Here is a 12,030-nt window from a genome sequence, read left to right on the forward strand (position 1 = left end):
GTAGAAGAGTGGAAAAATGATTTCTTGTGATCATTAAAGAGTCCAGAGCCATTTTCTCAAGTGTTAGAGGTGTTAAGGCTGCTGTCTGGCCTTATTCCCAAACGGGTAATTGAATTGCTTTGAACTTCTGCGAGTTCAATTGGACATGGACTTAGCTCGTAGCTGTTTTTATGGGATTATTCTGCTGTGCTCCATCACCTAGAAAGTTAAGTGTTGGGTAAATGATTCTTGTATCAGCGTGGGCTTGGGCTGTGAGAGTAGGTGAGAAGCCCTTGATGTGTTTTTCCTTACTTTTCTCTATACAGTTCAGGAAAAGAAGGGAAGAGAGCACTCTGGCCTTGTATCCCCACTGGAGATCAGAGGAGTCAAACTGGGGAGGGAACCCCACATCCAAAGGGTGAAATTCATTTTAAAAAAAGAGTAAATAAATCTTGATGGAATAAGAAAGAGCAGCCCCTGAACATTCTCCACTCCACAAAGTCCCCTTAGAAGGGAAGGAGTGGTGCTGCATTGGGCTGGTTGGGACCTGCTGGATATTTTATATCTGCGGGTTTGGGTTGGAAATAAATTCCTTTTTATTTACCTCCTTAGAGTTCTCCCTTCCATGTGATATGCCAGGTACCTCTGGTTGCTTTAGAATGAGCTGTGAAATATAAGCATGAAGTTTTAATGCTTTAGAATGGTACAATTGGACCATCTTTTTGGGGATGATTGCCAACTTAGTGTAAGGAATGTAAATAAGTTTGATATTTTAGGCTACTTAATTTTTTTCTGCCAGAACCTAAAGAAACTTTAGGGCAAGATTCAGTTGTTAAAAAATCAGACACTTTTAGTTTTGAGCTTAATTAGAAATGTGCAGAAGTTTTGCTTGCAAAATTTCAGGGAGAAAAATGCACAGCTGTTCTTCCTTGGTTATCTCTCTTTTTTGGGATGTCTCCCCAAGGAAATTTGACAGCCCATGGTCAGTGGTGAGAGTATTGACAGCAGATAAATCATGGGATGTAGAGGATATTTTGCTACACAGGCAGCAGTTTGCTTACAGCAAAGTCAGTCCACAGCCCTGTTCTCAGGAAAAGAATTTTCCATCTTGATTTTTTTCTATACCCTCCAATCATTCTGCTTCTCTCTATCTTATTTTATTCCTTGCTACTTTTTCAGTTGATTGTATTTCACAAGGAAAAAGAGGGGGAAATAAATTGTATTAAAGGTAGCCAGAGGAGTGCAGGAGGATAAGAGGCTCTTACTGCAGTGTGGGGGGGATGAAGTGGTGGAGAATATTCACTCATTAATGAGGTGAATGAAATTAGGCTGATTCTAAAACGGTTGATTTAATTAACTGCTTTGTAAATTGATCTTTAAACAGGATAAGTTTATTAAAATATTTTAAAAAGGGAAAATAACCAAAGCCCTGCTCGAGTAACAGTTCGAAATAATGCTTGCTGTAGTTATTCATTAAAAAGTTGTGGATAGTTGGCAATGTTGGAACATGTTCAATAATACCACATTTTGCAATATTTGTTTTGGGGTTTTAATGGAAAATTCCAAGTTCCTGCAGCTGTTTTCAATCATAAAAGTCCCTCAGGAGCATTATTTCTAGATCTGATGGCTGTGTAGAAAAGCACGTGAAGATGGGTACAAGAGTTCCAGATCAAGAAGAGCAATGAGATATGTCAGTGCAATATTTGCTGAGTGTGCAAATATAAACCAGGCACTTTGGGCATCTCTCTATGATATTAGTGAGACCAGCAGGGAGATATTCTAATTTTGGTGTTCTTACCTCTTAAAAATTACCCAGAAGTTGCCTTAAAAGTTTCAGGGGGGCTGGAAGAATTCTTTGCATGTACAGACAAGCAGAAAATTTATTTTAGTTTTTTTTGTTTTGTTTTGTTTTGTTTTGTTTTGTTTTCTTTCCAAGTTGTCCACATTTTTCCAGTGGTTGTGTTAAACACAGTGTCATGGAGTTAATTTGACATTAGGTTTGCTACTCTTACATTAGTTTATTCATGGCTTTAAAGTCCATTGATGAACAGGACTCCAGAAGACAAGTTATAAATCATTGAATATCTTATTCCTGGGGCAGAGGGTGGCCTTACCCTCTCTGCCCCAGCAGAAAAAAGCAGCCTTTGCATCCCTGTGAATTGAAATTCCTGCACAAGCTCAGCTGTGTCAAAGAGGTACAAATTGAGGCTGGAGCTCTTTCCCTCCTACGGCCGCGAGCGACGGGAGGTCAACCCCTGCCCCTGCATCTGAGAACTCTGCACTTCATTAGCTGGAATTCACTAAAGGACACTTAGGATTCACCAAATCATGGTGTGTAATTCACTAAAGGAGATTAATTTGGCCTGGGCACCCAGATCCAGGAGCTGAGCCTTAGCACTTTAGACAAATTAGGAATGACACCCAAATTTTAGAGAGAATCGCTGGCCATGGCCACCAACTGCTGCAGGAGGTGGTGGGGCCCTGGCACAGGTTGCCCAGAGAAACTGTGGCTGCTCCATCCTTGGAAGTGTCCAAGGCCAGGCTGGACAGGGCTTGGAGCAACCTGGGGTGGTGGAAGGTGTCCCTGCCCATGGCAGGGGATGGAACTAAATGATTTTACAGCCCCTTTCAACTACCATTCTGTAATTCCATGAGTCTGTGTTTCTTGACAATTTTGAAGCCATCTGGAAAGTCTTGTTTTTGTCAGATGGGAGTTTTTTAGTTCACGGGGCTACAAGGACAAAAGTTCTGAGTTTCTGCATCTGTAATAAATGGACGATTAAATAATTTAAAGTATGTTTTAGTATTAAATGTTGAAGAGTCTGTAAAGTAGGAATTTTGAGTGGAGGCTCTGGCTCATTAAATTCTCCAGTTCAAACAAAGAACTTGAGCACATGAAACTTGGTACTGACAGATAAATGATCTGGGAAATGGTGACATTAGAAACACCTAAGAAGTGTCCAAACCAGGTGTTGCCCTGAGGAAGGGTGAGCTGGCATATCCATTGAAAACCACCTCAAGGCCAGATGTTTAAAGAGATTTTTCTCTTTGAAAACGGTGCTGCTTGGAGCTGGCTGTGATGAGTCAGTAAGTCCTTGTGACACTTCTCCCAAAGCTGGGAGAGGAGGATGGAGCAGCCCTGCCTCCTCCAGAGGCCAAATCTAGAACACAGCGTCTGTTTCCAAAAGCTCCCCGCCAAGCTCCGAAGGTCTCAGGCTGAGATGCCACTTCCAAATTGTGGTTGTTACAATTCCAGTCAGTTGCAGGTCGACTGCTGCATTGCCTGCCGTGCCCTCCCGTGGTTCAACAGTCTGGGTGCTTGTCTTGGAAAATTTTAAATGGCCTGGACGTTTCCAGTAATCAGTTTTCTGGAGGACAGCACATTCCCGTTGGGCTGAAGCGCTGATGTGGATGTGGAACGTCTGTCTTCTCACACAGGCATTTTCTTGGATGGGAGTCATCCCCTTGCATTGTCCTCCTGCTTCCTTCTCCCACGAAACTATGTAAGGAGCTCAGTGGTTGCTGGATGAGGACAAAGATGGGGTTTTCTTGTAATTTCTGTATTTCCCAGGCTGCAAGTGCCATTTTTGTGGATTTGTGCATCCTGGCTGTGTCTTTACAGCTCTACTTCAGCTCTACTCCAACTTGCCAGTACTCAGTGTTGTTCTTCAGCCCCAGCTATGGATCTTGAGTCATTCCGTGACTCCTGTTAGGAACTTCTCTGTGCCAGGGCAGAAATGGACATGAGGAGTCATTCTCAAAATTTGTGGGGAGGAATAGGCAGCCCTGTCCCTGGAAGGTCTCTCAGCCTGACAGCCATCGTCCCTCTCCTGGCTTTCACAGGGTCCTTGGAATTCTTCCTTGACTTTCCCTCAGCTGTGGTTTGCCCTGGCTCTCAGGGATTGTACATCAGCTCTGTCACGTCTCCTGGAGTTTGAGTGATCTCTTCACCCTGCTCTCCTGCAGGAATGGTAATAAACCCTTGACTCACGAGAAGATTCCCGAGAAGGATGGAAAATGCCGAATTCTGCTTGCCAAGTTCTGCCTGCCCTCCATCTGCCATTCCTCCTTCTCAAGATCTAGAGTTCTGAAGGAGGAGATCTTGTTGTTTGTGTGACATTTGGATCTGTAGCCAGGAGACTTAGGAAAGAAGCACAATTAAGGGACCATATTGTGGTATTTTTCAGTTCCGTTTCTGGGCTTTGCAGCAAATAATGTTCATTGTTGTGGCACCTTGGGAAGTTCAGGAGTTTAAAATGATTTTGTTGAGCCACCAGGACAGTCGAGTTACCTGAGAAGCCAGTCTTTGGCGGAGAAAAAGCTGAAGACTTATTTCTTTAAATGAAAGCTCAGGTGTAATTGGATGTGCTGCACTTTCCTTGTCAGGGCAGGCAATCTGTGACAACATTCCAGGTTCAAAAGTTCCTAACTTCAGAAATCCAACTTCAGTCAGATCAACTTGGGTCCTACAGGCCACTAGAATTTCTGCTGGGTGTGTTTTTATCTTTTTTTTTCAAGGTAGCAACAAAAGTTAGGGCAACTCGAATTCTTTGTAGTTAAGATTTGAAAGAGTTGAGATTCATAAGTCTCATGTCATAACTGGTGAAAACTTGTCCAGAAAAACTCAGATCTGTGGCCACCACAGAAATCTGAGTTTCCTGTCTGGTGGGTACTTAACACTGGGCAAAATTTTCTCTGGGATCAAGTTGCAGCCATAATTACTGAGCAACAACAGTCTCTGTAGCAGTGGTTTATCAAAAACAAAAGGGCACAAACAACAGTCTCTGTAGCAGTGGTTTATCAAAAACAAAAGGGCACAAACAACAGTCTCTGTAGCAGTGGTTTATCAATATGAAAAGGGTTGGTGCAGGTGTGGGGAATGTCAGGGGAGGTCTGAAATTCTGTTGGAGCGCTCCAAGGAAAATGAGCCCTTCTGATTTGTAGTGAGGTTGGCATTCATGGCAGGTTTCTGACTGAGGTTGGTTGGAGGTGAATTTTGGAGCTGCCACATGTGTGTGTCTTTAAGTTTTCCAGCAGAATTCATAAAGTACCTTCCATGTGCCACGTAGAACTCTTGAACTGAAGTATTTTGTATTTTCCCTCATTTCCAGCCTGCTGGAAACCATGTCTCACTACACAGACGAGCCAAGATTCACCATAGAGCAGATCGACCTCCTGCAGCGCCTGAGACGCACGGGAATGACCAGGCATGAGATCCTGCACGCCCTGGAAACCTTGGACCGTCTGGACCAAGAGCACAGCGACAAATTCGGGAGAAGGTCTGGCTACGGAGGCGGCTCCTACGGCAACAGCACCAACAACGTGCCGGCGTCTTCCTCGACGGCCACGGCTTCCACGCAGACGCAGCACTCTGGGATGTCCCCGTCCCCGAGCAACAGTTACGACACCTCCCCACAGCCTTGCACTACGAATCAGAACGGGAGGGAGAGTAACGAGAGGTTGTCCGCCTTCAACGGGAAGATGTCGCCCACCCGCTACCCCCTGGCCAACAGCCTGGCCCAGAGGTCCTACAGCTTCGAGGCTTCCGAGGAGGACTTGGACATCGACGACAAGGTGGAGGAGCTGATGAGGTGAGTGGAGGTCTCTGTAGAAGGTAGGGAGGTGTGAAGTGCCTCAGCAGGAGTGGGTGCATTGGAAGATTGCTCAGATAGGGGTTGTAGGGTGGTAAAATGCTGGCACAGGTTGTCCTGGGAGGTGGTGGGTGTCTCATCCCAAGAAATGTTCAAGGTCATGTGGGACAGGGCTCTGAGCAGCCTGATCTAGTTGGAGATAGTCCTGCTTATCACAGTAGGTTTGGACTAAATGACCTGAAATGTCTCTTCCAACCTACATTGTTCCATGAGGATTTGATGATGATGATGATGATGATGATGGTCAGGAGAGCAGGAGCTGCTTCAGGCAGTTGTTCCTGCCAGTGCTTCAAGGCTCACCATCCCAGAACCTCTCACCTGCTTTGGGGAGGCATCCCCTGGCCCTGTGGGAGTGTCCCACAGTCTGACTGTTGAAATACTTTTTCCAGTGCTACACCAAAAATTGGGCTTGATGTTAGAGCACTCTTTCACTTCTATTCAAGATTCTGATCAAATATCAATTCACATGACTCCTCCTCCACTATTTCACACCCATTGTAATTCCTTCCATGTAGAGGGAGAGTAGGGAATCCAGCTTGGGTTGGTCAGTGCTTTCCAGTGGGATCTGGAGAGGATGCATGCTGTTTGTTTATAGTTTGTGGCAGGGATTTGCAGAATGATGCAGGGAAATACAAATAATAAAGAAGAAGCAGAAGTTTTCTTTGAGAGCCATTGGGTGGTTTTTTTTCAGGGCTGACCTTCCTTTACTTTTAGCAGCTTTCTTTTCAGCATTATGGCAAAGATGAAAGGAGGGGATTATACTCTTGAGGATGAAAGTCAGTCAGTGGGCTTTGAGAGCACAAAGAAATAAGAGGAAAGGCCAAATGTCTCAAAACAATTTTGGTCATAATGTTGGAATTTGTTCTTTATTCCCCCAAAACTGCACCATTCCTGAAGTAGCTGTGGGAGGACTGGAGTCCATAAGCTCCAGAATGGAAATGTGTTGGAAGTAGTTTGGAGATTTCAGGGACAGATGTGGCTTTTGGGGGAGAGGATTAGAGATGAGCAGTAAGAAAAGCCCATCAACCTCATTTGCTGTGGGCTGCAGGAAGATGGAGTCGTGCAGGAAGGGGGTGAGTAGAGCAGAGTGCCAAGTTCCCATGGCTGAGCTTTGGGTTCCTGTGCAGTGAGTCTCAGGTAATGCTTTTAGTGCTTGTTTAAACTGAAACTGCTTGTGTTTGCAGGCATATGATGATGAGTGTTGGGTACAGAAATAAAAATGAACCCACAGCACAGCATTTGTTTTGCATTTACATTTGCAAGCTTGAGTCTGCCTTCAGTGCAGCTGGGGCAGGAGGGGAGAAGGGGAAGGGAGATGTCTCATAAGGCCTAATAAAGGCTGGTTTTAATTGCCTGCCCTTCTCAGGAAGGGAGAGAGAAAGAGGAGGGGCAAAGCATGTGTTTATTGCAATTGAAATTTGCTGTGTATCACAGTACATATGCAACCTCCACTTTATTTGCTTTTAGCACAGTTTTAGCCCCTTCTGAACTACCTGTGCAGACCTTGTAAAAATCATACAAAGATCTCAGTTCATTCAGTGCAACCTCGGGACTAAGTGGGGTACTAAAGGAAGGGTGTGAGGACAGAGGCTGCAAAATTTTGGATCTTTTCCTTGGGATGCTGGAGGAGGTTGGTGTATGCATATTCATTTGAGCAACTAACCATGCAGCCCCTGCTATCCTTTATTTTTTATTTTTCTGCCTCATTTTTACGAGTGAGGTTTTTATGCTGGTATGAGAGATTTATTCATCCCTGTGTAATGAAACTTTGTACATTCCATATGGCAGTGCTGCACCTAATATGAATTATATGGGACATGAGTCATCCATTCTCCTGCTATGGTGCTTTGATCAAACGTGACACTTGTTAAAAGAAGTGTCCAGCACTGAGGCACTTGGGCTGTTTTAATGCCAGCCTTCCCCATTCCTTGTCCCCTAAATAAAGGAAATAAAGGCATTTTGCTTCTTGGTCTGTCCCTCTTTTTGTGTGTCCTGTTGTTGTTTTGTTTTGGTAGGAGGGACAGCAGTGTGATCAAGGAGGAAATCAAAGCCTTCCTCGCCAACCGGAGGATTTCCCAAGCAGTTGTTGCACAGGTAACAGGTAAGAGCTCGGGGAGTCCTTTCCTCATTTTGGGAATCTCTGTGTCTGAACTGCTGTCTGAGCATGGTGCAGATGTTGGAATATCACTTGGCTTTCTGCATTGCAGTGCAGATCTGTCAGCTTAGTCATGATAATGTATGCCTTTGATTTAAGACCCATTGTCCTGCACATCATGGAACTTCCCCAGTGAATCACTTTTTTTTTCTTTTTTTTTTTTTTTTCCTGTGGCTTGTGCTGGCAGATTTTATTTTACAGCATTATAATAAAGCCTGAAGTTCTTATCTTAAAATGAAAACGGTTTTCCTTAATTCTTAAATTGTTGTTGAGTGCGGCAAATAGATGCATATCTGCATCTCTGGGTATGGAGAGAGAGAGATAATGTGTATTTATATATAAAAAAGTGTATGAATAGTCAGGAGACACAGCTATAGCTGGTAACACTGCAGGCAGGAGTTGGAGGATGAGAGTTGGAAGTTTCATCCATCCTTTGAGTCACAATTAATAAAAATCTGAAGGGAGGTTGAGGGATGACCAGACCAACTCAGGTTTTACCTGGAAGGAGCAGCAGTTCTGGGTGTCCTGTGCCCTGAGTTGTCTCTCACACCCAGACTGGTGAACTCACTGCAGTGGTGCCACTTCTTCCCTGGGTGTGTTCCCAGAGCTTTACAGAGAGGTAACAAAGTCCTGTTGCTCCTCCATGGGGTGAGGTGTTGTTATTTCTCCCTTCCAGGCACACAGGCCTTGCCTGGATCAGCCTCAGAATCATTTTGGTTGGAAAAGCCCTCTAAGACCATTGAGTCTGATCCCCCAGCAATGCCAAGGCCACCACTGATCCATGTCCCCAAGTGCCACATCGACGGGGCTTTTAAATCCCTCCAGGGACAGGGACTGCAGCACTGCCCTGGGCAGCTGTGCCAGGGCTGGACAGCCCTTTCCAGGCAGGAATTGTTCTCAATATCCAACATGAACCTGCCCTGAGGCCATTCCCTCTCATCCTGTCCCTTGTTCACTGTCAGGGAGTTGTGCAGAGCCACAAGGTCCCCCCTGAGCCTCCTTTTCTCCAGGCTGAGCCCCTTTCCCAGCTCCCTCAGCCCCTCCTGGTGCTCCAGCCCTTCCCCAGCTCCAATCCCTGCTCTGGATTCACTCCAGCCCTTCTTTTAGGATGAAGACTTGATGATAAAATTCAAAAAGCTCAATCCCATGTTACACCTCTAAGATTTATTAACTTTTTAACCTAAGCTTGGATAAAGATCTTGAAATAGATGATTTTTAAGGTTCCTAGATGTCTGGGAATGCCAAAGCAGTAGGAGGAAAGTTGTTATTTTATGATATTTCCAGGATTTGAAATGTCATAGGAATCCACCTGTCTGGGAGCTGTGGGTTTGCAGACATGGCAGCAGTTGAGGTGGGCAAGCACAAATTGCTGCCTGAGCCACAGAGCCAGGAATTCTTTCTATGTCTCCACCTCTTCTGTGATCCTGGGTAAAAGGACTTGTCCTTCCCCAGTCTCAGTTTCATCCTGAAAATCATGAGATGAACAATTTGTGTAAATGTAAGGGATGTTTTTTTGCCTTATCAGATGTTAGCAATAATACTTCAAAAATTAATGGATAAGTTGAGTTGCTTAAATTGTACCTGAACTCTAAAATCTTGGTACATAGTGGGTCACTCTTCTGCTTTTGTTCATTCCTTGCCTGAATATAATCCTGGAAGAACCCATCTCTGAATTAACCTCTGTATAGCACCCAGAAAGTCAGGCTGGCTTCCCCTGCAAGAGAAAGAGTGCAAAGAGAGGAAAACTGCACCAAAGGAGTCTTTCCAAAAGGAACCAGTGTTTGGGTTTTTTTTGGTCAATGGGACTGCCAGTTGTGGTGTCATTGAATCAGAATCACCACACCAGATCCAAGTCTGTGTCAGTTAAAGGAATGGATCTAATTATAATTAATTGATTAATTATAATTTACCCTTGATGCATGTGTTTGATACCTGTAGGAAACACAAGACCAATCTCTTCACACCTGATCCTTTCCCTCCTTCCATTCTGAGCCTGTTCTCTTGGATTTCAGTGGGCATTAAGTTGGCATTTAGCTTTTGGGAGCTCTCATTGTTTCCTCCTGTGAGCAATTGACACCAACCATCCACTTGAGACATGGCATGGCTGGCTGGATTTCACACCCTTCCCACTCAACCCTCCTGTGCAGCACAAGGGGGATCCACAGAGAAATACTGCAGGGTGTCAGTGGGGCAGAATGAGGGCTGAGCTGAAGGCATCATGTTATTATCTTATTTTTGAGCCAAACCCATGGGAAAACAGTGCATCTTTGCATCTCAGTCATCCTCTGTGTGATTGGTGGGAGCTGATTCATCTTAAATCAACCCCCGGCCTTGTGGAAGCTCTTGCATGCCACTCCTAACTGCACAGTAATGGTTTATCTGAGGGAAATGGTAAATCTCAAAGACATGTTTGGAAGGACCAGATTAAAGAGTGTGCTCCGCTCTAGCAGGGAGAAACATCAGCTTCCTCTCCAAAGCAGGGAGTGGTGAGGAGTGACTGGAAATAGCTCGGGACAGAGATCCGGAGCAGAGCGTCCCAGGGCTCTCCCTTCCAGAGCTGTCTCAGCCTGATGAGTGCTGGATGACTTGGAGTGTTCTTCAGATGCCTCCAACATCCCTTTCAGCTGGGGAAGAGACTCCCAAGGAATGTCTGGAAACCACTTCTGGTTCAGTAAAAAAACATTTTGTATAGGCAGAGGCTTTGCAGAGTGTATAATCCCAAATGGCATCACCTCAAGATTTACAGCCTTTTTCTTACTGATAAAGATTTTCTGTAAAAAGTTACTTGTACAAGAGGAAAATAGAAAAATTGGCTTTTAGTCTTCATCCCTTCTGCCCTGGGAAGAGGCAAGAAAGAAATGAAAAATTGAAGGCTGGTTCTGTCCAGGAGAGTGGCTTGGCTTGGCTACCTCTGCTGGCAGCTTTTCCTTACAACTTCTACCAATTCTCTGTTTCCCCTGTCCTTATTGCCTTATTTATCCCCATTCTGTAACTTGCCATGTTCTGTCCTTGGTGCAGAAACCTCTACTGCAACCGTGACCCCTCAAAACCTCCTTTTTGCCTAATTTTGCTAATTCTTCAAACCACACTTTCATTCAGAAACATTTTTCCTTTTTCCCGTCTTAATTCTAACCTTGCAAAGCAGGTACAGAATCCATAGTTCTGTAGAGCAGTTCTGCATCAGCAAACAGCTTTTCCTTTTTGTTTTTCCTGCTGTAGCACGAGGCAAGTGATGGAGAGGGAGGATGCAGGAGAGAGGAGCACAGAGCTGAGGGTTAAAGTCAGCTGTTGCAGTAGAAAAATGTTGAAGCTCTCTAAATCCTTATAAAATTACCAGAAACTGTAAAAATCATTTAGATAATGAATCTGACGGGAAAAATTAAACCTGGAAGACATTTTACAGGGCTGCCTGGTGTATGGAGAGGACAGGGCAGGTTGGAAAATAGTAACAGGGTATTAAAAAGTGACTTGAAAATAAAGGATGATTGATAAGAAGCAAAAACTTAGCATAACACTTACTAGTGCTGGTCCTAAAAACAGGAGCTGCTTTTTATAGAAACTTTTTTAATGGTGTCTGTAATAAGATAAACAAGAAGCACTTGGGTTGGGCTCTGTATAAATAATCTCCTACTGATAAGAAAAATGACAGTATAAACAGGAGCTAATAATAGTTCCTGCGGAATTTCCTCTCCTGGTGTTTGGAGCTCCTTTTAACATCACTGCAGCCTGCTCAGGGCTGGGGGTTCTGCCCCACGTGGGGCAGGTGAGCTGCCAGATTTTTATCAATTGGAATTTGAAGTCTTGTCTTGGAATTTGCTTAAATTGCCACAAGAATTGTACTTGGCCACCAGGTTGTGGTCAGAAGGCAGAGGATGAAGAGAGAAATGTAAACTTCTCTCAGAGATGCTGTCTGAGCTTCCAAAGTTAGATGGAGGGTGGGGAAATATTTTCAGGAGCTGATGTCTTTCTGTTCTACAGTAGAGGAGAGAGGGAGGAGAGCACAGGGATGAGCCCTCTGCAGATGGGCTAAAGTGGTTTGATGGATGATGCCTCTGCAAGGTTTGGAAATATTACCTTTCCTGTTTTTTACACATAGGGAGTAAAAGAATAAAAAAAACCCACCCTTATTTTTCTGAAGTTACAGAGCAGAAATTTCAATTCAGTTTTTTCAGTTCTTAAAAACATAAAAACCAAAAAAAAAACCCCCAAACCCATCAACAGTAAAATGCAAAGTAATTTTTTGGG

At 44.3% G+C, this 12,030-nt stretch overlaps 1 protein-coding gene across 9 annotated transcripts in view; it reads left to right on the top strand.

Annotated features, from left to right (window-relative positions):
- Positions 1–12,030, top strand: part of HMBOX1 (homeobox containing 1) — a 103,669-nt gene that overhangs the window by 53,052 nt on the left and 38,587 nt on the right. For all 9 annotated transcript variants that reach the window (XM_039697608.1, XM_039697613.1, XM_039697610.1 and 6 more), the window contains 2 exons: positions 5,091–5,570; positions 7,646–7,731. In XM_039697608.1, coding sequence (XP_039553542.1) covers positions 5,091–5,570; positions 7,646–7,731 — 566 coding nt within the window. The remainder of the gene's footprint in view (positions 1–5,090; positions 5,571–7,645; positions 7,732–12,030) is intronic.

The sequence above is a fragment of the Passer montanus genome, unplaced genomic scaffold (genome assembly GCF_014805655.1).
Source record: "Passer montanus isolate IOZ18808 unplaced genomic scaffold, ASM1480565v1 scaffold119, whole genome shotgun sequence".
Lineage (NCBI taxonomy): Eukaryota > Metazoa > Chordata > Aves > Passeriformes > Passeridae > Passer > Passer montanus.